This window comes from Phyllobates terribilis, unplaced genomic scaffold, assembly GCF_046119375.1.
Source record: "Phyllobates terribilis strain yellow unplaced genomic scaffold, ASM4611937v1 Scaffold_11__3_contigs__length_659146591, whole genome shotgun sequence".
In the NCBI taxonomy this organism is placed as follows: Eukaryota; Metazoa; Chordata; class Amphibia; order Anura; family Dendrobatidae; genus Phyllobates; species Phyllobates terribilis.
This window is the reverse complement of record NW_027362771.1, coordinates 472,373,991-472,401,248: the sequence shown is the minus strand read 5'-3', so window position 1 is coordinate 472,401,248 and position 27,258 is coordinate 472,373,991. Positions and strand designations below refer to the sequence as shown.

The following is a 27,258-nucleotide window of genomic DNA, read 5'->3' as shown; positions in this document are numbered from 1 at the left end:
TTAGAAGGTGTATGTTCACGCATCATGGTTTTTTTCAGCGTTTTTTTTATGCAAATTTTCAGCTGCCTTTTGCAGTACCAGCAAAGTCTATGAGAAAACAGAATTCTCTGTTCCCACCCACATCATGTTTTTTTTTTTTTGTTCAGGATTTTGTGCCTTGCATGTTTTTTTGGAAAATGGAGCATGTCACTTCTTTCAGCACTTTTTCAGCGCTTTTGAAGCCAAAATAGAATGGAGTTCTTTTTTTTTTTTTTTTTTTTCAGAGTGTTATGTACATGCATAAAAAGAGACAGAAGGTCAGTGAAAAAAAACGCTGAAAAAACGCACCAAAACTGCAAGAAAAATCCTGAACAAAATGCCCTTGAAGATCAGGTTTTGCTGCAGAAAATTGATGCCAAAACAACCATGATGTGTGAATCTAGCCTAAATCGGTCTTGGTTCGTCGCAGTGAGTAATGACTTCAGGAGGCAGGCAAAAAGGAAACAATTGTCTTATAAAAGGAGAAAGAACCAGATTTCTCAGATAAGATAGATTACAAAAGTTTCTTATAGTCACTGACCATATCAACTGCAGTTGCTTCTACATGCATTATAAAATGTAATTAAAACAAAAAAAAATAATCATAGATACTAATTACTACTACCGTACTAGTTCTGCAACATTTCAAAAAATACCATAAAATTCAATGTAGCTTGTTATCAACTTGTCAAAAGTAAGAAAACATTCTTTTGCTGTAATATAACTTTTTGATGGATCATAAAGATAAAACTCAAGTGTCACTAGTAAACTTTATGTCCTTTGGTGTAACTAATCTTTTACAGGGCCACATTTTGGGCAATAACTGATATGGGCTATATGAATTGGTTATCTGACATTGTAGCTCACATGCAAGCAGTGTCCTTTGAAAAATGCAGATAAGAAAAATTATAGAAACAAGTATCAAAAATGTACAGAGACCCTTCTAAGCAGTGCAATGGTCAACATGATTTTGCTGGAATAGGGAGTGGCTGATCTGTCATGATATTCTACATCACAAAAACTCTCAGGGGTTACTAAATAAAAGGGTCTGTTCAGATTCATTTTGCTTTCTATTCCATTGGTGGAATATGCAGGGAGCATAGCTAACTTTAATATCCAAAAGACATCTCTGAGATCCCACTGTAGGTACACCTCGGCCATTGACTTCCGTTGTAAAATGTTTTTTTTTTTTCTCTTTTAGGATGTACTATGTAGAGCAAAACATTGCAGACTACGCTTTCCTATATACAGAAAACGAAAAAATATTTATATATACATGTAATTAAACAATATTCAAAGAAAACCTTATGTAAAAAACTTTCATGTTGAGCTAGAAACAATGTAATAGTGACATCAGAGAGGAATAAAGTGTTTTTTTATGTCGCCTCCTTTGCATGGATATTAGCAAAGTATTTGGTACCTAATGAGTTAAGTACAAGTGGGCGTTCTCAGATAGCAAATCCTACAGCACAAGCCCCCAGTAAAAACACCCATTTGGACTTAAAGGGATATGCTCATCTCCAAGATCCTATCCCAATACGTAGTAGGTATAATAATAATAATATAAGCAAATACCTCCAATTAGAAATTTAGTATAGTTCTTCTGATTCGCAATGTTGCTTACCCCATGTGCAGGCATTGCAGTAGCTTAGGTATCAATGGTCATGACCACTCATATAGTGACAGTTAGACAGCTCTTAGTAGTCGTAACCATGGATACCCAAGCTACTGCAATGCACTGCACGAGGTAAGAGACAGTGAATCAGAAGAACTATACTACATTTCTAATTGGAGGAATTTGCCAATATTATTATTGTTACACCTAGTACACACCAGGGTAGGATCTTGGAGATGGGAATACCCATTTAAATAAAGATAACTCATAATGTGCCAATACTTTGATTGCCAATATCTGCGCAACGGAGAGGCGAAATAGAAAAAAAAGAAAAAGTTTTATTCCATTCTGCAGCCACTATTACAGCCTGTGTCCAGTTCAACAGCCAGGAGCTTTACCAGCACATAGCCTGAGGACACTGAAGAAAATACGGTGAACAGAACCTGATATTTCTTCTTGGGTTCCAGCTCCCTCTGAATGAATATAAAACACATTTTATCCTAAGGATCTATGTAGAGGGAGAGAGGGGGCCATACATAACCTACCCGATCTACATCAACTTCCTGACCTAATCGTCTTTGCACTGACGGCTAGAAAATCCTCCAAACAACTTCCCTATTTTAGCGCCAACAAAAAGATTTTCAAAGAAGTAAGTTTCAGAGATGAGCCTTAATAAACCCAACCACCATCATATGCCTGGCTGAGACTAATGCCATCAACCTTTAACAGCCTACAGCAATTGGTATGAAACTAGCACGTGGCACAGCAAAGCCTCCAGCAGAGAGAACATGAAGGGCAAGAGCAGAGCCATAGCTCGTGGCAACTAATGTTGTTCTCCTCTGTGCTGTGGCTGTATGCATGTAGTATGCCAGCTAGTCCAGCCCTAAACAACCAGTGCTTCCATGGCCAGCCGGCACCCTTACCTCCACAATGTCAGAGTTGGTTCTGCTCTCATGTGGTTCATTGTATTCTGTGTATTTCAGGAGGACTTTATCCATGTCAGTGCTCGCATACTGAAACAGCTTGTTAGAGCCATTAAAAATAATCAGTGCAATTTCACAGTCACATAATACACTGAGCTCGTAGGCCTTCTTCATTAACCCAAATTTCCTTTTGGTAAATGTCACCTGTAGACAAAAAGGAAAAAAATATTATATTATATTATATATGTCAGAAACTATCATCATGGCTTTAGAAAACAACAGATTAAATCACAGAAAGTGCATATTCTCAATAGTAGAGGTGGCAATAATATTATTCATATTGGTCTGATCATGGTAAAAGGGAATCTGTCAGCAGGTTTTGTTATGTAATCTGACATCATCATGTTGTAGAGACAGAGACCCTGATTTCAGCCATGTATCACTTAGTTTGCTGGGTGCAGCAGTTGTGATAGAGTCACAGTTTTCTCTGCTGCAGATCTAGCAGAGCTTAGTGGTTGTTCTGTGTATAATCCCGACCACAGCACAGCTTTCTGTGTACATTGTGTAGTGAGAGCTGCTAATCAGTGCTGGGGGCCTGGTTGGACTAGGAGGCACATAACAGCTTTTCTTGAAGTGTAATCTCCTGCTGATAAAACAATGATTGTATTGAAGCAGCAAAACAAAGCCCAGTAAGTGACACATAGCTGGAATCAGGGTCTCTGTCTCTACAAAATGGTGCTCTCAGATTACAAAGAAAAAACTCTGCTGACAGATTCCCTTTAATTCTGCTGAATAGTAAAAAGGGCTGACAAAAAAAGTGGCAAGTTCCGGCAAGTTATATCTTAGCTTGTGATGGGCATTATCAGGATATGTTCACAAGGCGTTTCTTTTACGTGGATTCTGATCAGTTGTAAAATCAATGAACAAAAAAAAAAAAAAAAGTCAATGTGAATGAAAATTCCCATAAATGTTCAGGAGATCGTTAAGGCTCACAGTACATTTCATCTGAGTCTGTTTGGAACAGATGCTGGAAAAGCTTCATTTAGGCTATGTGCCCACGATGCAGAAATGCTCCGGATTTTTTCCTGAGCGTTTCTGCATCTCCCTGGCAGAAAAAAACACATGCGGATTGTACATGCGGATTGTACATGTGTTTTCCTGCCAGGGACATGCGGAAATGGAGCATTATTCACTGATATTTCTGCATGCGGATTGACAAGCGATTTCCAAGCGATTAGCATCACTTGGAAAGTGCTTGTGACAACTAGGTCACACTATATAAATCCATGCAAACTGCCCGCTCACTCCGTTCTCCCTTGCAGACAGCGGTGGATTGAAAGACCTGCCGACGTCAGCGTCACGTGACACGTCACATGATACTGACGTCAGCGCAGGTCCTTCAATCCACTGCAAAGTGCCGGGAAGCAAGGAGGAGCGCTGCGCGTGCCGCCGGAAGGTAAATATACATTTATTTTTTATTTTATTATTTTTTTTTTACAGATTTTTTAATGGTACCTGGGTGAGGATGAGACTCTCCTCTCCTCTACACCCGGGTACCATCCGTACATTGGAACACATGGAATGCGCATCTACATATACAGTGATGCGTAATCCATGCGGTCTAATGCAAGTCAATGGCGGCGAAGACGCAGCACTTCCGCAAAATAATTGGTAATGCTGCGTTTTTTTCCGCAGCGGAAATTTCCGCAGCATGTGCACAGCACATGCGGATTATCATTGGGGAACATTACTGCCCTTCTACCAAGCGTTTTTAATGCGTTTCTGCAGCTGCAAAAACGCTGCAGAAACGCATTAAAAACGCATCGTGGGCACACAGCCTTACAAGTACATTAAAACTCATCTGATCGGCTGCAGCCTTCACATTCTATCAGAGATAGAAAAGAGATGGTTTCTTCTAGATTGGATGGAATGTGAAAGCTGAGGCCTATCAGGGAAAATTATTGTAGTTACACATGTTTTGTTATGCACATATTTATTTCCTTTATGTGTATGGGAACAACTCAAAAAAAAAAAGTGGGCAGGACAAAATTGTTGGCACCTTCAACGTAATATTTGGTTGCACGCCCTTTGTAATAAATAATTGCAATCAATGACTTCATATAACCATCAACAAGCTTCTTACACCTCTAAGCTGGAATTTTGGACCACTCATCTTTTGCAAACTGCTCCAGGTCTCATATTTGAAGGATGTCTTCAATTGTAAGATCTCTCCACAGGTATTCAATGGGATTTAGATCCGGACTCATTGCTGCCACTTCAGGACTCTCCGGCGCTTTGTTTCCATCCATTTCTAGGTGCTTCTTGAAGTATGTTTGGGGTCATTGTCCTGCTGACTGACTAATGACGTAGGACGCAAACCCAGCTTTCTTACACTGGGCACTATATTGCAACTCAAAATCCTTTAGAAATCTTCAGATTTCATGATGCATGCACAGTCAAGGCATCCAGTGCCAGAGGCAGCAAGAAAATCCCAAAACATATTTGAACGTATGTACGGTGTTCTTTTCTTTGTAGGCGTCATTCTGTCTTTGGCCAAATAGTAGAATGATGTGCTTTACCCAAAAGCTCTATATTGGTTTCATCTGTCCACAAGATGTTTTCCTCAAAGGATTTTGGCTTACTCAGGTACATTTTTGGCAAACTGCAGTCTAGCTTTTTAATGTCTTTGTGTCAGCAGTGGTGACCTCCTGGGTCTCCTACCATAGCGTTTCATTTCATTCAAATGTTGATGGATAGTTCGCGCTGATGCACCCTGAGCCTGCATGACAGCTTGAATTTCTTTGAAGCTTGATTGGGGCTGCAACCCTTCATCAATTTTTCTCTGCCATCTACGTTCAGGGAGATTAGCTACAGTGCCATACGTTGTAAACTTCTTGATTATGTTGCACACCATGGACAAAGAAACATCAAGATCTCTGGAGATGGACTTGTAACCTTGAGACTGTTGATATTTTTCAACAATTTTGATTCTCAAGTCCTCAGACAGTTCTCGTCTCCTCTTTCTGATCTCTATGCTTCGTGTGACACATGCAGACACACAATGAGAAGATCGAGTTAACTTCTCCCCTTTTTATGTGGTTTCAGGTGTGATTTTCATATTGCCCACACCTGTTACCTGCCACAGGTGAGTTTGAAAGAGCATCACATGCTTAAAACAAAGTTGTTTTTTACCCACAATTTTGGAAAAGTGGCAACAATTTTGTCAAGCCCATTTTTGGGGTTGTGTGTGTTTACTATATATCTGCTGCCAGGGTACATTTTAAACTAGTAGACAACCTCTTTAATAAGTAAGGGGCCACAACGTAAATTGCAGGTAAACTTCCCAAACTCAATTTTATTCGATATCACACAACATACCACTGTGATACATCATTAGTACAGCTAGTTGCAAACGTTCCGGCCCTATGCTTGTCCTTTTGGCCTCCGTCATTTAAACCCTATTACATTGATGGGTGGACCATACAATACAAGAAATTGTTACGATTCACCTTTCGTGTCTCCCCCCATTTCCTCATAGGTTGTAAACTTGTGAGCAGGGTCCTCACTCTGCTTGGTATCTGTTGATTTATGTGATTATTGCTATTCTGTAATATCTTTACAAGTCCCCCCCTCTAATGTAAAGTGCTGCGGAATATGTCAGCGCTACAGAAATAAAAAATTATTATTAGTATTATCAGTATGCCTTGGTGTACCTTAGTTTAGACTGTCCAGGTAAGAGCAACAGACTTCACCTTCCAATTCAGAAGGCCACCGCAAATAAATTACACAAACACATAATTGTGTATTATATTATAATATAATATATATATATATATATATAATACACACACACACACACACACACACACACACACACACACACACACACACACACACACACACACATATACATACAGTACAGACCAAAAGTTTGGACACACCATCTCATTTAAAGATTTTTCTGTATTTTCTTGACTATGAAAATTGTACGTTCACACTGAAGGCATCAAAACTATGAATTAACACATGTGGAATTATATACCTAACAAAAAAGTGTGAAACAACTGAAAATATGTCTTATATTCTAGGTTCTTCAAAGTAGCCACCTTTTGCTTTGATGACTGCTTTGCACACTCTTGGCATTCTCTTGATGAGCTTCAAGAGGTAGTCATCGAAAATGGTCTTACAACAATCTTGAAGGAGTTCCCAGAGATGCTTAGCACTTGTTGGCCCTTTTGCCTTCACTCTGCGGTCCAGCTCACCCCAAACCATCTCAATTGGGTTCAGGTCTGGTGACTGTGGAGGTCAGGTCATCTGGCGTAGCACTCTCCTTCTTGATCAAATAGCCCTTACACAGCCTGGAGGTGTGTTTGGGGTCATTGTCCTGTTGAAAAATAAATGATGGTCCAACTAAACGCAAACCGGATGGAATAGCATGCCGCTGCAAGATGCTGTGGTAGCCATGCTGGTTCAGTATGCCTTCAATTTTGAATAAATCCCCAACAGTGTCACCAGCAAAGCACCCCCGCACTATCACACCTCCTCCTCCAAGCTGCACGGTGGGAACCAGGCATGTAGAGTCCATCCGTTCACCTTTTCTGCGTCGCACAAAGACACGGTGGTTGGAAACCAAGATCTCAAATTTGGATTCATCAGACCAAAGCACAGATTTCCACTGGTCTAATGTCCATTCCTTGTGTTCTTTATCCCAAACAAGTCTCTTCTGCTTGTTGCCTGTCCTTAGCAGTGGTTTCCTAGCAGCTATTTTACTATGAAGGCCTGCTACACAAAATCTCCTCTTAACAGTTGCTGAAGAGATGTGTTTGCTGCTAGAACTGTGTGTGGCATTGACCTGGTCTCTAATCTGAGCTGCTGTTAACCTGCGATTTCTGAGGCTGGTTACGCGGATAAACTTATCCTCAGAAGCAGAGGTGACTCTTGGTCTTCCTTTCCTGGGGCGGTCCTCATGTGAGCCAGTTTCTTTGTAGCGCTTGATGGTTTTTGCAACTGCACTTGGGGACACTTTCAAAGGTTTTCCCAATTTTTCGCACTGACTGACCTTCATTTCTTAAAGTAATGATGGCCACTCGTTTTTCTTTACTTAGAATTTGTATTATGGCAAGAAAAAAAGCAGCTAACAGTCTATTCAGTAGGACTATCAGCTGTGTATCCACCAGACTTCTGCACAACACAACTGATGGTCCCAACCCCATTTATAAGGCAAGAAATCCCACTTATTAAACCTGACAGGGAACACCTGTGAAGTGAAAACCATTTCCGGTGACTACCTCTTGAAGCTCATCAAGAAAATGCCAAGAGTGTGCAAAGCAGTCATCAAAGCAAAAGGTGGCTACTTTGAAGAACCTAGAATATAAGAGATATTTTCAGTTTTTTCACACTTTTTTGTTAAGTATATAATTCCACGTGTGTTAATTCATAGTTTTGATGCCTTCAGTGTGAATGTACTATTTTCATAGTCATGAAAATACAGAAAAATCTTTAAATGAGAAGGTGTGTCCAAACTTTTGGTCTGTACTGTACATACATACATACACTACCGTTCAAAAGTTTGGGGTCACCCAGACAATTTTGTGTTTTCTTTTATTTATCAAATGAGTTGCAAAATGATTAGAAAATATAGTCCAGACATTGACAAGGTTAGAAATAATGATTTTTATTTGAAAGAATAATTTTCTCCTTCAAACTTTGCTTTCGTCAAAGAATGCTCCCTTTGCAGCAATTCCAGCATTGCAGACCTTTGGCATTCTAGTTGTTAATTTGCTGAGGTAATCTTGAGAAATTTCCCCCCATGCTTCCTGAAGCCCCTCCCACAAGTCAGATTGGCTTGATTGGCACTTTTTGCGTACCACAACAGCTCTTTGGGGTTGAGATCTGGTGACTGCGCTGGCCACTCCATTACAGATAGAATACCAGCTGCCTGCTTCTTCCCTAAATAGTTCATGCATAATTTGGAGGTGTGCTTTGGGTCATTGTCCTGTTGTAGGATGAAATTGGCTCCAATCAAGCGCTGTCCACAGGGTATGGCATGACGTTGCAAAATGGAGGGATAGCCTTCCTTATTCAAAATCCCATTTACCTAGTACAAATCTCCCACTTTACCAGCACCAAAGCAACCCCAGACCATCACATTACCTCCACCATGCTTGACAGATGGCATCAGGCACTCTTCCAGGATCTTTTCAGTTTTTCTGCGTCTCACAAATGTTCCTCTGTGTGATCCAAACACCTCAAACTTTGATTTGTCAGTCCATAAAACTTTTTTCCAATCTTCCTCTGTCCAATGTCTATGTTCTTTTGCCCATATTAATCTTTTCATTTTATTAGCCAGTCTCAGAAATGGCTTTTTCTTTGCCCCTTTGCCCTGAAGGCCAGCATCCCGGAGTCGCCTCTTCACTGTAGACGTTGACACTGGCGTTTTGCGTGTACTATTTAATGAAGCTGCCAGTTGAGGAGCTGTGAGGCGTCGATTTCTCAAACTAGAGACTCTTCTGTACTTGTCTTGTTGCTCAGTTGTACAGCGGGGCCTCCCACTTCTCTTTCTACTCTGGTTAGAGCCTGTTTGTGCTCTCCTCTGAAGGGACTAGTACACACCGTTGTAGGAAATCTTCAGTTTCTTGGCAATCTCTCACATGGAATAGCCTTCATTTCTAAGAACAAGAATAGACTGTCTAGTTTCACATGAAAGTTCTCTTTTTCTGGCCATTTTGAGAGTTTCATAGAACAAGCAAATGTAATGCTCCAGATTCTCAACTAGCTCAAAGGAAGGTCAATTTTATAGCTTTTCAAATCAGCCAAACTGTTTTCAGCTGGGCTAACATACTTGTGCAAGGGTTTTCTAAACATCCATTAGCCTTCTTACACAGTTAGCAAACACAATGTACCATTAAAACACTGGAGTGGTGGTTGTTGGAAATGGGCCTCTATACACCTATGTAGATATTGCAATAAAAACAAGATGTTTGCAGATAGAATAGTCATTTACCACATTAGCAATGTATAGAGTGTATTTCTGATTCATTTAATGTTCGCTTCATTGAACAAAAATGTGCTTTTCTTTCAAAAATAATGAAATTCCTAAATGACCCCAAACTTTTGAACGTGCGCGTGCGCGTGTGTGTGTGTGTGTGTGTGTGTGTGTGTGTGTGTGTGTGTGTGTGTGTGTGTGTGTGTGTGTATAATATATATATATATTTGTTATTTAGAGTGGAACAATATAGCTCATGCATCTGTCGGCATTGAATTAGAGATATATTTCAGGAAATCCTGACGTACACTGTCAATGAAAGGCTGAGATACAGTATTCGCTAGCCCTAGCTACACCACACAAATGTGTGCCAAGTCTGGCCTGCATATGATATCAGCACTTTCATTTCACACCATGTAGTCTGATAGTAAAGATATATTGCACACTTATACACATTATGGGTGAAGAGTACAAAAACTCCTTCGCAAGGTCATTGAAATGTAAAGTTTGGAGAGTGTGTGTGTGTGTGTGTGTGTGTGTGTGTGTGTGTGTGTGTGTGTGTGTGTGTGTGTGTGTGTGTGTGTGTGTGTGTGTGTGTGTGTATATACACACATCTCCTTTGTATTCAGTACCTGTCTGTTCCGTTCGTCCATTATCCGCGTAATCTGTATTTTCTTCCTCCCCATTGTCACTTTCTTTCCCTTTTACAATCCACAATAAATGTTCTAATCCAGAAAGGCGGCAGTCTCCCGAATCCTAACGCATGGTCAGCAGCTTTCTGTAATTGCTTTCTCGTGCAGCCCAAGGCTTCTATTTCTTAGCCAAAAACCTAGAAGAGCAATTTGGAAATGGAAATTAATATGACGTTTTTTGCAGAGTAGATGCTGAAAAAGTAAAAATAATAATAATAAAAAAAAAATAAAAAAAAACACCACACACACACCACACACAAGACCCACATACAATAAAGAAGCTAAATATAACTAAAAAACAGCAGGTAAAGTTGTTACATAAGCAAAAGCAATTACTAGTGAATTGAAAGGAAGCAGAACATGAATAAAACACATACATTTTTCCTTAAAAAAAAAACCACAGTTAAAAACTGCCATGACACCTGCCGTGCTTAAGAAATATAAATGTAAGAAAAAAAATTAAGAAGGCAACTAAGTAATTATATAGAGCAACAAATGACTTGGTTGTGGCATAAGATATGACTTATTGGAATCATCTTGATAAGAGAATAGAATTGTGACCTATATTTTCTTTACAAGCATCTGTGTGACAGTCATCAATCAGCAGTGTAGTGAAGGCTGTATATCAGATGATCTAGAGATCTGGGCCTATTCACAGCTGGAGCTCCCGGATCCAGCCCCCCTCACTGCACATCCCTCCATTGTCAGCTCTGAGGTAGCCCCAAAGTTGAAGCAGGAAGGAAAAGTGCCAGAGCTCATCAGTTCATTTGCATGCTGCTGCCTAGAATTATTTATCATGCAAAGTGTGTGATGTTTCACAGACTGTAAGCAGATGTAAAGCTGCGGGAGACATGTGGACAATGTCTGGTGAGAATTTATTCTTTGCAGCGCTTGCCTTAACTATTTCAGTTCAAAACAGAAAAGCATGATCTGCTGAATCCCACCTGGAAACGCTTACAGACAGGTGTCGCTCACTGAGGGTTATACAAGGGGTATTACAGATCAAGCTGTAAGAAGTTACATCAATTTTTAGCATAGTATAGCAGCAGATTCATCAAGACTGGCATTGTGCACACCAGTCTTACTGAACAGTGCCGCTGGAGGATGCACCCCTCCTAACTGGCGCCACCAGAAACCTACTCCAGTCAGCGACTGGGGAACATTTCTGGACTAAGGCTATGTGCCCACGTTGCATTTATGAAGCAGAAAATTTCTGCTGCATAAATGCAAGTCCTCTCCCGGAAAAACGCATGCGGAATTCCGCACGCATTTATCGCGCTTTTTTCGCGCGTTTATCACGCGTTTTCCACATGCGGAATTGCCTTGCGTTTTTTATGCATTGAACAAAGGCAATTCTGCTTGCGGAAACGCAAAATTAAATGACATGCTGCGGATTTTTGAACGCAGCATAAACGCTGCGGAAAAATCCGCAGCATGTGCATAGAACTTGCGGAATCCCATTGGGGACCATGGGGTGCGTGTTACCAAGCGTTTTTCAAGCGTTTACGCTGCGGAAATTCCGCATCAAAAACGCTTGAAAAATGCTACGTGGGCACACAGCCTTAGTCACGGCGGCTGTCTTGCCCATGCTTACGCCCACCTCGCCCATGCTCTGCCAATGAAAATAGCAAAAGACGCAATATTTTTGTGCAACTTCCGAGTTGTGCAAAACTATTGTGAATTATTAAGGTGTTTCCCGGCAGAATGCTAGAGTAAACCTTAGTGAATCAGCCCCCTTATGTATCAGTTCTTCAATTTCTAAGATCTCTCCTTGCGGTCATTTAAAAAGAGCCTAAATTGCTTGCTTCCAACAGATAAAAATCTTTTCAGGTCATATGATGGACACTTAAAAGAGTACCTTGGTCACCAGGTCAAAAAAGGGTCCAGTTTATACCTTTATTTTATTCCTGCTGATCCCCTGAGTATTCCATTTAATTTTTTAAATCCACCATACGGATCCAGAGATAGGGGACTTTTTATTTAGTGCTCATTTTTATGGTCTTTACAAGGGAGCGTGGCTCACAGGGTAGTAAAGCAAGTAGTCTAAAGACACACCCCCAGAGAATCTTCTCAGCCACGCCCCCTCAGAAAAGACCATAAACATTAGCACTGAATAAAAAGGCTCAAAGCTCTGGACCCGTATGGCAGATTTTAGAAAAACAAGAAGTGGAATACTCAGGGGGGAGTAGTGGGAATGAAGAAGGACAAAACCTAATCTTCTTCTGACCTGGTAACAGGTGCTCGTCAGGCACATACTCGGCACCAGAATTGCTTTTGAGGGTTTGTGCACACTTTGACGGATAGCACTCGTTCTCATGTTATTCTATGGAGCCGTGCGCATGTTCAATTTTTTCCTCAGAGTCTATCCAAGGAAATAAAATCACAGAGTGCACAATTTATGTTCATAAATCAGATTGCACTAGCCCATGCAAGTCAATGGGTCTATTAAAAAAAAATAAGACCACACTCGGATGACATCAGAGTGTGGTTTGATTTTCACTGACTGACAATGGGGAAGAAGAAGGATACATTCCCCACCCCCCATCTTCTCCACTTCTGAGAAAATCAGATCACACTGATAAAACTATGATTAGCATAATCAGGATCACTTTCTAGGATGAGAGAACATACAACCCAAACCTAATGTTATACAATGTACACATCATACACAGCTTAGCCATTAAGCCCACCCCCCATCATGGCCTCTAGGTCCATAAAAGATAAATGATATTACGAGTAACAAAAAAATATTGTGACATGCAGAAGTAGTGCTGTTGCTTCAAAAGCATCCAGCAACTGTTACAAATAACACAAGCACAGAAGACAGGAAGTGTTGTGCTTCAGAAGCATCCAGCAACTAGAGGGGTTATCACAGTCACAGGAGACAGGGAGTGTTTTAGCAGAGCCCCAGGGGGATTGTGGGGAACTTGTTATTGTAGTCTGGCTGAAGAGGAAGAGAAAGGTGGTGTGTTATCTGGGTCTGACAGAAGGCAACTGAACAGGATTCAGATCAGGAGAGAAACTAAACACAGGTCAGATAATAAACTCCCTGAACTAACAGTGCAGAGTATCAGACAGGAAGATGAGGACTGGAAGGAATTGTGTCACAGGCATCATCTCCCTCATCAAACCCTCCCCCCCTCCATCTCCATGCAGGAGAAAGAATGCTGTGTACTATTGTGTCCTTGTGAAGGAAAAGCCTGTGGTTGTGTACGCATAGAAGTGTGCTGCTAAGAGATCTAACCTATGCTGAATTATGCTACTGAAGAGACTAACACTGTGCCTTGTGAAGAAACTACTGTATTGTTAGGCTAAGTGCCCACGATGCAGAAATGCTGCATATTTTTTCCACTTCTTCCTGGCAGGAAAAACGAATGCGGATTTTACATGCGTTTTCCCGCCAGGTAGAAGCGTTTGTCAAGTGTTTTTGCATGCATTTCTGCATGCGGGTTATCAAGCGCTTTTCCAAACGATTTTAGCATCACTTGGAAAGTGCTTGACAACTTGGTCACACTATATAAATCCATGCAACCGGCATGGATTTATATAGTGTGACCAAGTAATAGTTTAAAAAAAAAAAAAAGAATAAGAATGGTAAAAAATAAAGACTATACTTACCTTCCCATGGTCCCCGGTGTTTTCTCCGCTACGTCCGGTCTGTTGTATGGATCGCGGTGGTGTGAAAGGACCAGCCATGACGTCATTTAGTCATGTGACAGGTCACGTGACCGCCAACGCCACCGGGGGCCATCGGAAGGTAAGTATTATCTTTATTTTTTTATTTTAAATTCTTTTTTTTTTAACAGGTTCTATGGTACACAAGCCTGGATGAGAGTCTCCTCTTCTCCAGACCCGGGTACCATCCGCACATTAAATCGCATAATATCCGCTTGTGCACATGTAGTCATACAGATATTATGCGATTCAATGCAAGTCAATGGCGGCAATTACGCTGCGTGTCAGCAAAATTAATGGACATGCTGCGTATTTTTCCGCAATGATAATCCGCAGAGGAAATGTCTGCAGCATGTGCACAGCACATGCGGATTGTCATTGGGGACCATGGGGCACGTATTACCAAACATTTTTTTAAGCGTTTTCGCTGCGGAAATTCCGCGGCAAAAACACTTGGAAAAAACACATAGTGGGCACGCAGCCTTACTGGAGCCGTTTGTTCAAGAAACTCAGACTGTACTGTAATGAAGATTGTTGCTGTAATATCCCTGAATTGCACTGGTCATGCTTCAGATTAAATTCCACTCTTAGACTATGTGCCCACGATGCAGAAATGAAGCAGAAATTTCCGGAGCATTTCTGCATGTCCTTGGCAGAAAAAACGCATGCGGATTTTACACGCTTATTTGATGCGTTTAAGCGTTTTACTTGCGGATTTGCCATGAGTTTTTCCAATGGATTGTATAGGCAAATCCGCATGTGGAAACGCACAAGACATGGTCATGCTGTGGTTTTTTTTCCCGCACCTAAAATCTGTGCAGAAAAAATCCTGACCATGTGCACAGAACTTGCAAAATGTCATAGGAAGTCATGGGATAAGATGTGCAATCCTGCAGTCTATGGACGTGAGGAGCAGATTGGAAACATCAGATCTACATTGTTTCTCTTGGATATCGCTTCTCGTCAAATTCCGAAGCCTCGCTGAGAAATTGTCAAGGATTCTGCTCACGGCCATGCCAGTTTTCACACATACACTAACAAGCCAATTAACAACCCCTCAGTTTTGCTGCTGACGAAACCCCATTGAAATGGAGAAATTTTTCAAGCACCAAATGACTTTAGGGAGCGCATGATGAGGGGTAAAATATAACACCGAGCATTAATATGACAGCACTTGTGAACCGCGCTGAAAAGCACAGAACAAAGCAATGAAGAGGGGAAAGATAAATGAAGGGTATCTAACAAACGTATAAATCTGCGCAAATATTAAAATGTTGCCAGCAATATACAATACTACCACCTCACAGCCCCCCCATCATAACCGGGACCATAAAGGACTCACTATCATTGCTGAAACAGTGCCAGTTTTGTCAATGGGCAGTGCATGGTATAGAATGGGGGATGAGCTGATGGACCTGCCACAGCACTGTTTTTTTGGAAGACAGCAGACCCCTTTCTTTTTAATTATGCACTACCACTCCCTTTCCAATAAACTTTAAAGGGAATATGTCAGCAGGTTTTTGCTACCCAATCTGAGAGTAGCATGATGTATTCCAGCTATGTGCCACTTACTGGGCTGAGTGTTGCATTATTTTTTTTTTGATTATTTTTTAACAAAATCACAGCTTTATTTGCTGCAGATCTACCAGTTCTCTGAACGCTGAGCTCTTAATAATCCCTCCCCCACCAAAGATTGTCAGGTTTATGCCTATGCAGTGTACACAGAAAGCTGCCAATCAGTGGTGAGGTGGGGTTAGACTACATGGCAGCAGGTTTACTAGTCCACTATTGATAAAATCACTTTGTAAATCAGGAGGAGATTATCAAAACTACAGCAAGCAGCCCAGTAAGAGACACATCACTGGAATCCAAGTCTCTGCTCCTACAATACGCTGCTCTCAGATTAGGTGGCAAATACCTGATGACAGACTCTCCAACTCAGGTCGAGACATTGAACCTTCATTCTGCACCCAAAAGAAAACCACAATGGAAAATTAACCCTGTGTAATCATAAAATCATATCAGTAGGTGGGAGTACACCTCTTTAGAATATGAATGGTAAGTTATACTCATTCAGGAAAACGACACCAAAATGTAAAGTGAACTGTAGATGTATCACTGTTTGCCGACAGTAATGTTGGGGTTACATGGTGACATAAGGGCACCAGCAACTCAAGGTAAAAAAAAAAAAAAAAAATATATCAGAGGTTTCCCTATGGGAAAGCAAGTTGCAACCTTCAAAAGAAACCCGACCATGGTAGATATTTAGGTATTTGTTTTATAAGACCACTTTCTGAAACTTTCTATTAAAAGGGGTTGCCCCAAGTTACTAAGTTATCCCCTACAAATAGGATCTTGATTGCTATGGGTCCAACAATACAATCCCAATAATACACACTGCAGAAGTCCATCTGAATGGGGCAGATGGCACGTTTGTGCCCCTCCACTCCATCCATTCTCTATGGGACTACAGGAGATGGAAGAGTACAGCAATAGTGTTAATAATAATAATCATTTTTTTTCATTTTTTATAGCGCCAACATATTCCGCAGTACTTTACAATTTTAGGGGGGACTTATACAGACAATACAGAATAAGCATATCTCAAATCAAAAGGAGTGAGGGCCCTGCTCGCGAGCTTACAGTCTATGAGGAAGTGGGGGAGACACAAAAGGTAAAGTGTACATATATTGTATAATGCAGCCTTAATATACTAAATAGGATAAATAATAATGCATGGACAGGTCGCCAGCCAGTATGTGTACAGTCCTGACCGAGGCTATTAAGTACATGGATGGTATGAACCTGAAATTGAAGAACATTTTAGTGTTCAACTAAGTTGCTAGGAAGTCTGTGTTCCGCTCAGCAAGCTAAAAAGATGAACCCAACATTAAAAGGGGCACTACAATCCCCAAGATCCTATCCCAATATGTAGTAGGTGTAATAATAAGAACATTAGCAAATACCTCTAATTAGAAATGTAGAATAGTTCTTCTCATTCGCTATTTCGCTTACCCCATATGCAGGGCATGGCAGTAGCTTAAAGGGGTATTCCAATCTCCAAGATCCTATCCCAATATGTAAAGTGTAATAATAATAATAATAATAATAATAATAATAATAATAATAATAATATTAGCAAATATCTCCAATTAGAAATGTAGTATAGTATTTTTGATTCGTTATGCCACTTTCCTCATGTGCAGGCAATACAGGACCTTAGGTATCCATGGTTACGACCACTAGCAGCTAGGTAACTAACGGTCACTTTATCAGTGGACGTAACCATGAATACCTAAGGTCCTGTATTGCCTGCACATGAGGAAAGAGACATAGTGAATCAAAAATACTATACTACATTTCTAATTGGAGGTATTTGTTAATATTATTAATATTACACCTACTACATATTGGGATAGGATCTTGGAGATGAGAATACCCCTTTAAGTATCCATGGTTATGACCACTCATATAGTAACAGTTATCTCTCAGTGGTCGTAACCATGGATACCTAAGCTACTGCAATGCACTAATGAGGTAAGTGACATAGCGGATCAGGAGAACTAGAATACTTCTAATTGGAGGTATTTTCTAATATTTTTATTATTACACCCACTACATATTGGGATAGGATCTTGGTGATGGGAATACTCCTTTAAACAGAGTCCAAAGTTATATATTTAAAAATCAGTTTAGCTTACCAAAGTCTGGGGGAGCATCTGAAAATCATATCGGCTAGTCTGACAGAAGCCCCAAAATGAAGTGCTGAGCTGTAACCAGGGAGTGATGTGACCCCAGCACTCAATATATATTTTTTATTTTGCCCTATTAGCTATTAGAGGTCCCTATTATTTATCAGTGCTCCTAAATGCAGCTAAAATTGTTATAAAGGTGTTAGGGCTTATTTCTATTTATCTGGAGATCTGTTTGTTTGTTTTTTTATATGGATGTGGGAACTGATCCCATTTTAATATGGGATCATTCACATTCAGCTGGCACATCAGTTGTTGCAGCTCACCAGTTTTATATTACAAAACAGAAGGCAACTTTTTTACATCAGTTCATCAGTTGAGGCACAAGAAAACGGATCCTGATGCCACGGATAAATGAAAAGCTGGCCTCAGGAGGTCACGATCAGTGGGAGTCAGAAGACCACGGTACACCTGTGCGGATGGATAGCTGAACGCTCAGCGCTTGTTTTCTTTGAAGTCCGGCATCTATTTTTCTTTGACTCATTTGCTTTATAGATTGGTGGCCATTGTATTTTCAGAAGTAAATTAATACGAGGCGTCAGTAGCACCTTTATTTGCAGTGAAGCCTCAAGGTTGCTGAAGTACCATAGAAATGGAAAGCGTAAACTAGACAGAACTAGAGTGGAACCTGCACAAATACATCCATGACACTGCTCTTTCACTTCTGTCTGCGCCCACTTCACTTTCTGCCCACCAAATACACACCAAAAGAAAAAAAAAATTCCACCCATTGCATAGATCTATTCCACCAGTCCAAAGAAGTGGGCGCGATACACATTCATCATTTCTGTACTACAACTTCAATCAAACCTCATAATTGGAAACTTAGGTGAAAGGTCTTCCCCCTGATGATTAAAGTAATGAGATCTATTTTTCCTAACCAATACTACAGACGGCAAAAAAATAAAAAATCATAATAAACCACAAGATTGGAATAAGAGTCAGAGCCTTTTTCTATATAATGAATGTATAAGGTGCTGTCTGGTTTGGGCAACCTCTCTTTACACTGTGGGCACCCACCTTTCTTACCAGTAGCAAAATGACTGTATTGAAGAAATAAAAAAAAAAAAAGATTGTTTTAATCCCCCCCCCCCATCAGGAAATACATTTTTAATGCCACGCTTAGAAATGTAGTAAAGCATCAACTATTTGTAAGTAATCAACAAATAAAATAAAAATGGGGTGTGAAATTCACCATGTTCGGGTATATCCTCCCAGAGTGGCGATTCATAGATTCCTATGATTTTGTAAAAATGCAGTACAAATTATAATAAGTGATGGCGAGCGCTGCAACATGACCACACTATCTGAATACAACCCACTGGTGCCTCGGTAAAATCCTTTTCTGAATAGCTGACTGCTCTGACAAAGGATGTATAATTTTGGACTACAACTAGTCCCAAAGACCCCGGTGAGAAGTAGTAGAAAGCGACTGGACACTTGTACCCAGATCCCTCACTCCCTTTTCTGGAGAGTTTTGTGTCTTTTGCGCCTGTTTTTTAATTTGTACCCAATTCATTATTCGATTTGTACTTTAAGTCTAATTTTATATGTACTCACCTGGTTTTTTTTTGCTTTCAGCTCTGTGGTCAGATTCCAGATGTTTTCGCCTGATTCCTCAATTACAACTTTTTTTTTTTTTGCTTTTTAAAAAGAACTCCACTCCAGTCCCCCTCTGATGTATTTTTGATCATAGCAGTATTTTGGCGCCAAAAGTTCACACAAAAAAAAAAAATTCAGGACAGAAAAAAAAAAAAAAGACCATTTTGACTTTGCTCTAAATTCATATATCTCATGCGCTATTTTGAAGAATTTGGCACCAAATACAGTAACTAATTCACAAGGCAAAAAAAGGAAAGCAATTTAAAAACCCTCCACAAATGATGAATCGGGGCCTTGGTGCCCTTTTGCCCAGCAGTATCTACATGTGGGCAGCATTCAGGATGCTTTAGAGGAAAACATTGTTGTTTCCTCATTAGAAAACCCTATAACTTCCCCATCACCAACAACCACCACAACTGTTATTGTACGGCAAGCATAAAGCCATGGCCTTCTACCCTATGGCACTGCATCAGTCAGACCATCAGGTGCCATGATGCATATTACTAGAATACTATCCCAAGTAATGGCGGGTAATCCAGGAGCTTCGAATCTGCATGTATCAACCTAGAACATTACACCTATTAAAGGGACTCTGCCAGCACAGAATAACTGCTCAAACCAAGTACAGGCAGGCGCTCGGTGCTTCATGGCGGGACTAAACATTTAACTACACCCTCCCACCTGCTTGCTTCCCCTCTATCTCCACCCTCCCCTCTTATTTGACTGACAGCTCAGGCTTCATAACACCAGAGAAGGGTGGAGATAGATAGAAACCAAGCAGGTGGGAAGCAGTACATAAACGATTGGCCGCCATGATGCACCGAGTGCCTGTACTTGGTTTAAACAGTCATTCTGTGCTGACAGAGTCCCTTTAAAAAAGCACAATGGATGTTTGACTATACCATTTTCATACCAGATTTCGTTTTTTTGCAGCCATGCATCTGAATAGTATTGTTTTTGCAAGGCACAGATGAATCAGAAACAAATCTGCTAGGTGTGAACATACACCTAGCCTGGAATCACATTTCTTGTTGCAGCTTTTTTCCTTTCTGTTTTAAACCTGACATAGATGTAAAAAAAAGAGAATGGGAATTATGGATGGAAGGACTTGCTCTTCATCCTATTGTATCCTCTTCAGGCTATGGCTCCCCAAATTGGGAAATTGCACCTCAAACGGCATAGAAAGCTGTGCATGTGTGATCATCTCAGGGGGTCCTTTCCTCACTCCACTTTTTTTGTGGTTTCCAGTGGATTTGGTCATTGCAGCAGAATGTCCCTACATTTCAAAGGTACAGTCCCCATTCTGGCAGGCAGCGATGTGCACCTGTGCATCAGCTGCCCTGTAGAAGTAGTCCTATAAGTCTGCACCTGGATCTGATCAAAGGAGATAATCCTGGACTCCATGAAGTGGTGCAGCTGTTATACAATTCACCAGTTAGGTCTCTAGACATCTGACCTTCATAACGGGGGAATGCTGGAATCTAACTGGCAGCTGACTGGGAGAAAGCAAACATATGGCCCAAGGGTCTGCTAGCACGGGATCATGGCCACCATGGACATACTGAATGTACAGAGCTTTGTCCTTAGCCTGTAGCTCATTCATTTGGCACTGCTACATGTGCAGCACATTACACAGCCCTCTCTATTCACATATGCCCGGTTAGCAGCAAGGTGGCTCAGTGGTTAGCACTGCAGCCTTGCAGCGCTGGGGTCCTGGGTTCAAATCCCACCAAGGACAACATCTGCAAGGAGTTTGTATGTTCTCCCCGTGTTTGCGTGGGTTTCCTCTGGGTTCTCCGGTTTCCGCCCACACTCCAAAGACATACCGATAGGGAATACAGATTGTGAGTTCCAATGGGGACAGTGTTGATAAAGTCTGTAAAGTGCTGTGGAATTAATGGTGCTATACAAGTGAGTAAAATATATAAAGTTAAAGGCAACGATCTGGAAATGTACAGTATATAAGCTGCATCCTACATGAAAGGATCAATGCGTGATGATAAAGAAATTACCAGGTAATGGTTAATTATAGGAGAGATTAGACAAGACACACTGTCAACCTTTTCCCCTCCTGCTGAGCCTACATATGAAAGTCAGCAGGTTGTCAGCCCCACGGAGAACGCCATACTGCAGCCTCTACTGTAATGATTTCCATAAGTATTGCTTCACATCCACCAACGCCTCTGCTTCACATATTCCCTATAAAGTAAGGCCACTGCCGGGCTGCAGATAAGAAACTCCTGCCTATCAGTAAATCATCCCAGCATCCTTCCTCCTATGTCACAGCATGTTTAATATCCCACTAAACACGTCCCACTGGGTATGCCACACCAGGGATCACTGAGAGTGTGCCAGCCACAGATGCACTGCTCGCCCATTAACCCTTGCAGTATCCCCTGAGAAGTGTGTTGGCCAAGCATGTCTATACATAAATGAGTGTGTGCGTGTAAGCGGCACAGACACCCTTTCCCCCTGTGGTGTACAAGTGGAATGTGACTTCAAAGTAGCAGTAAAAAAAAAAAGTAAGCCCGTCAAGTTTCCAGCTATGTACAGCTCATGTAAAAATGCTGCAAATGTCTCCAGTCTTCAGGCTGCACTCAATACATTCATTTCTATTTGGAAGAGGAAACTGCTTTGAAGTCACAGAAAGAGGGGAAAAAAAACAGCAACTTGGAATATGCAGAATCATATACAAAAGTGATCCGCTGATCGCCTGATTCATTAAGGATGACTGCTTGACTATAGCCCCACTAAGCTTTCATTCCACGGGATGGTAAAATCCACCATATATCTACTAGAGGACAGCACAAGTGATTGGACCTTTTACGTAAAATATCTGTCTTCTAGTATGCCCTAATATGCAAAAAAAATAAAAAATAAAGTGATAGAATACCCCAGAACAAGGCTAAAATAGAAAGAGTAAATATATTTTCTGTTTGAGTGTACCTTCACGCAGGTGGTCTTTGGGGAATTATTAGAGCTAAATGGGTATTCCAGTAGGTAGAAGTTACTACAGTATAGGTGATTACAAGTAGATCAATGGTAGTCTGACTATGGAGACCCCCACGGATCGCCAAAACAGGGCACATTTGTACTAATGGAGCACCAGTGTGTGCACATGACTGCAATAGAAGGGTACTGCTGTAGTTCCATAGGGGATGAATGGAGAGGCGATCATGTGCGCACACTGCTGCTACATCCTAAGGCCACGGCCCCACTGTCAGTATTCGGTCAGTATGTTTTCTCAGGAGTGAGAGCCAAAACCAGGTGAGGAACAATCAGAGAAAAGGAATAATAAACAAAAGTCAAAAATTCTGCATTTATCACCCACTCCTGGTTTTAGCTCCCACTCCTGAGAAAAAATACTGACCAAATATGGAGGTGGGGCTGTGGCCTGACAGACATAAAAGTACCCCACATAGGCAGCCAGGCTCCCCCCATCCAGAACTCATCACCGATCGGTGATCTCCTTTCTTCCTACCAGAATACTGTTTTTTTTTTGTTTGTTTTTTTAAATCAAGAAACTTTTATTGAAACCAATGTAATAATTCACAGAAAAACAGTTTGCAATTATCAAAGCCTTATAGAATCCAAGAAAATGCTTAGAAAGCAAATAAACCAATATTCATACATGTTTCAGACCAAATTCACCCTTCCCAAAAAACAAACAAAAAAAAAAAAAGTCCCTCCGCACATTTCCCTTTGTGGTGTGCAATGAGAAATAACCAAACAAAATTAAGAAAGGCCAAAACCTTAGGATAAGATATCGGGTACTGCATATTCCTAGCGATAACAGGAATTAGAAACTTCTCATAGTACCAACAGATTGAAGACAACATTACTTGCCAGCGCCTCCGAAAGTACAGCTGGGCATCTAATCCAGTCACCCCGTTGCATCCAGTCACCCCGTTGCTTTTCAAACTTGATGATTGCTTCCTTCTTAATATACTGTAGACATTTTTTTTCCATTAAAATGGTATTGTACACGCCCTGAACCACTTCCTCTACTGAGGAAGGACCATTGCAAATTCTTGACAATAGACTTTTTGGTTTGATGGAATATTTGGAAATGGCTAACTGTACTTGGGAAGAACCACCCATGTCTCCCACCAAACCTAACACACAGGATTATGCGCTAAGAGCCATTCTAATGTTATAAACTTCCAACATCAATCTGCGAATACTTTCCCATAGCACGACTTGTCGAGAGCATGACCAAAACATAAGTATTAAGTCCGCACCCTCCTCTCTACAACATGGACAACCGTCATCAGCTTGAAGGCCCATGCTATAGAATACTTTTGGAGTTCTGCAGACTGTGTATGAGAAACTGTTGGGACCTCCTCTGCACCGTATTAATTGAGACCAGTCCTGTCGATTCTAGCACATCCTCTCCCTACTCAGTGGATATATTGCCCATGTCTCTCTCCAATCTAGCCCTGACCAATGCTATTGAATCTCCACAGAATACCCCTATAATAGGGAACCAACCATTCAAGACTGTAAGAAGAGCAGAGAGTGGCTACAGCAAGCATTTCTACCATTGGAGGACCAAGGCAAGTCAAGTTGTACAAGGTGGACAAACATTTAAAACAAAGTGTAACTAAAGGTGCCCAACAAGGAGGCATCTCCATTAACTTCAGTCTGACATGCAAAAGAGACAGAGTGTATATGGGACACAAAGTGAGGCCAGGTTTGTAAGAAGGGTTGACCACTCTGTAAATAGCTTATAGTTGGGAAATCCTTCTAAAATATAGGGATTGCTCAAAGTGTAAGGCTGTGTGCCCACTATGCGGTTTTCAAGCGTTTTTGATGTGGAATTTCTGCAGCGTAAACGCTTAAAAAACACTTGGTAATCCGTGCCCCATGATCCCCAATGAAAATCTGCATGTTCTGTGCCCATGCTGCGGAATTTTCCGCAGCGGATTTTCCTTGAGGAAAAATCTGCAGCATGTCCATTATTTGTGCGTTTCTGCATGCGGATTTGAGGTCCCAATGCATTTGAAAAACGCAAGTCAAATCCGCATGTAAAATCGGCAAGCGTTTTTGACTGCCAAGAACATGCAGAAACGCTGCAGAAATTTTCTGCTTCATTTCTGCATCATGGGCACATACCCTAATAGCTGTTCTGCTTCCCTACAGCGCCCCCAGAGGGGAGATAAAGCATTGCAAGATCCATAAACTGTCTGAGCGATGCAAATATCTCTCTGGTCCTCTCTGCTTTGGCCAAAACATAAAACATTGTGAACAAGGGACCTTCTATTCATTTGTGCCTCACTCCACAAAGAATATTCTAAAGCAGAACATCCCATCTGAGGAAGGAAGAAGCAATCTGCTGGGGCTCATCCACTCAGAAAGAGCCATGTACTAGTATTATTTAGAAACAATTTACTATATAATTTAGGGAGATTAAAAATGTGAAGGGGCTTTCAAGGGGTGTTGAGATCCTGTCCCTCTCTGCCACAGTGTAGCATGTGAAGGCTCCTGCCTCAGCAGAAAGATACTAATGGGAGGCACTTACCTCCATGCTGAAATAATGCTGGGAGGCACTGAGTGCTTTATGCTCTCCTATGACTTTTACCAATTTATCAAGTGTAAGCATCGCTGTACAAATGGATCAATGGGAATATGCTGGTCTCAATGGTCTTCAGATTACAATGCAGCTCCTCTGGTAAAACACTACCCAGGCTTCTTTTCGGTGATGCTTTGTGGGTGTCTGTTTCCAGACGGCAGTTCTGTATACAAGCAGAACTGATATTACCATTGCGAGTGAGATCAGGGTATTTTGAAGAGTTTGCTTGTTTTTCTTTGAATGTATATAGAGACAATTCTTCTTGTATAGCGACAGAGGGGATCTACCCCCACCTCCCATTTAAAACACAAATATGGGACCTTGTATAGGAAATGCACTACTATTCCCATTACACTATAAACCATACATAATGCACTGACATTAATTCAAACTAATGACTAAATGCAAGAAAATAGTCTACAAAAAAAATAAATATATTATAAATTATATATATTATAATTATATATATATATATTTATATTATATTATATATATACACAGAGTGGTCCAAAAGTAAGTGGACAGAAGGTGTAATAAGGTTATGAAGGGGGAGATTTATCAAACATGGTGTAAAGTGAAACTGGCTCAGTTGCCCTTAGCAACCAATCAGATTCCACTTTTCATTCCTCACAGACTCTTTGGAAAACGAAAGGTGGAATCTGATTGGTTGCTAAGGGCAACTGAGCCAGTTTCACAGATCTAGTTTTCACAGATAGATCTCCCCCAAATCTATTTTCTTTTCAGATAATTCAGATAACACATAATGGCAAATAATTTAAATACAGATCAAAGACAATGGATTTTAACAGAGTATTGGAAATCTCAAAATGCTGAAACCGTTAGAATAAATTGGGTTGAAACATTTGGTACTCAAGCCCCAAGGAGACAAACCATTTACCGCATTCGTGACAAATTCAATGCCACTGGCTCAATCCTTAATGCTCCAAAAACTGCTTGACCCAAAACAGTCTGTACAGAATATACAGTAATAAACAACTTGTTGCTGAAACATTTGTTCAGAGTCCAAAAAAGTCACCAGAAGAGCCTCTTTGGAATTGGGAATTTCACGAGCTTCTATCATGCGAATCCTGAAATCTATTGGGTGGAAAGCTTATCGTCCACGTCTAATTCATGGTTTATTGGAGAATGATCCAGACAGGCGGCTCAATTTGGTGTTTGATAAATCTCCCCCTTCATAACCTTATTACACTTTCGGTCCACCTACTTTTGGACCACCCTGTATATTATATAATATAATCTATATATCTCTCTCAATGGGAATGCCATGCAACCAGCGATGTATTGTGATATGACCATTAAAAAAACTCCAAATCCCTGTAGGATTCTTGGTGAGACGGCACTAGTGACTTCTATGTAGTTGCTTGCAGTAACCATCTTTTCATTACTATGTGAATACAATACAGCTGCTTCTCTTAAAATTGCACAGAAGGCTGAATTTCAACTGAACCATAATGTTTTATGCTACTTAGGAAATGTAACCTAAAGACTTGCTTTCCTGCTGCAAAATGCCTGACCACACTACTAGTATAGTAAGCACTACATTGGGACTACAGTGGTGTAATGAAATGTTACTGTAAGGCCTCATTCAGATGTCAATTTTTCTCACGTATGAGAAAATAGGACAGGTTATTTTGATCAGAATGTGGTCCGAGTGTCATCAGTTTCTCTCGTACGTGGAGAAAAAAAAAACAACAAGTCACCTTCTCCTTTCAGACAGTCCGTGAAATTGGATTGCACTCAGATGCCATCTGAGTAATGTCAGATTTTTTTATGGACCCATAGACTTGCATTGCTGATCTTGATCTGACCCTCAGATCAAAATTGTACATTTCTGTTTTTTCAAACGGACCACTCAGGAGGAAAAAGACTGGGCATGTGAGCAGACCCATAAACTACCACAGGTACAAGCGCTATCTGTGAAAATCACAGGATGAGGGATCACTCGGATGTCACTTTTTCTTATATTAGTGCCAAGTTCACACGGGTGTTGAATTTCTCGGACCAGCCAAGAGAACAATTTGGATGTTACCGGCTCCAAGTACTCGTTAGCAGAGAGGTCGGGGTAGGAGCCACTTATTACTTCCATAAACTAGTATGCTCCATAATTTGGACCAGACTAGCTCAAGTTCCACGTGGACCTGAGGTTCATGTGGAAAATCAACCATGCGCACTAGCACAAAGGCCAACATTGATCCGTGAGCGGTCCGTTGCACACAGACAGCACATGAAATTAAAATACATTCATGTGAACATACCCATGGGATGCAAATTCAGCAAAAAAAAACTTGGAGTAATTACATAATAAAATCGACATGAGTTACATGTAGATTTGTTGTTGGATTTCCCTCCATGCGCTGCATATGAAAATCCATGACATTTTTGGTAAAAAAAAAAATCCACAGT

General features: G+C 40.8%; 1 protein-coding gene across 7 annotated transcripts in view; it reads right to left on the bottom strand.

Annotated features, from left to right (window-relative positions):
- MEF2A (myocyte enhancer factor 2A) overlaps window positions 1-27,258 on the bottom strand; it is a 144,894-nt gene that overhangs the window by 72,499 nt on the left and 45,137 nt on the right. For all 7 annotated transcript variants that reach the window (XM_073653336.1, XM_073653340.1, XM_073653338.1 and 4 more), the window contains exons 2-3: window positions 10,174-10,370; window positions 2,557-2,760 (exon numbers count right to left, since the gene is read on the bottom strand). In XM_073653336.1, coding sequence (XP_073509437.1) covers window positions 2,557-2,760; window positions 10,174-10,227 — 258 coding nt within the window. In that variant the 5' untranslated portion in view covers window positions 10,228-10,370. The remainder of the gene's footprint in view (window positions 1-2,556; window positions 2,761-10,173; window positions 10,371-27,258) is intronic.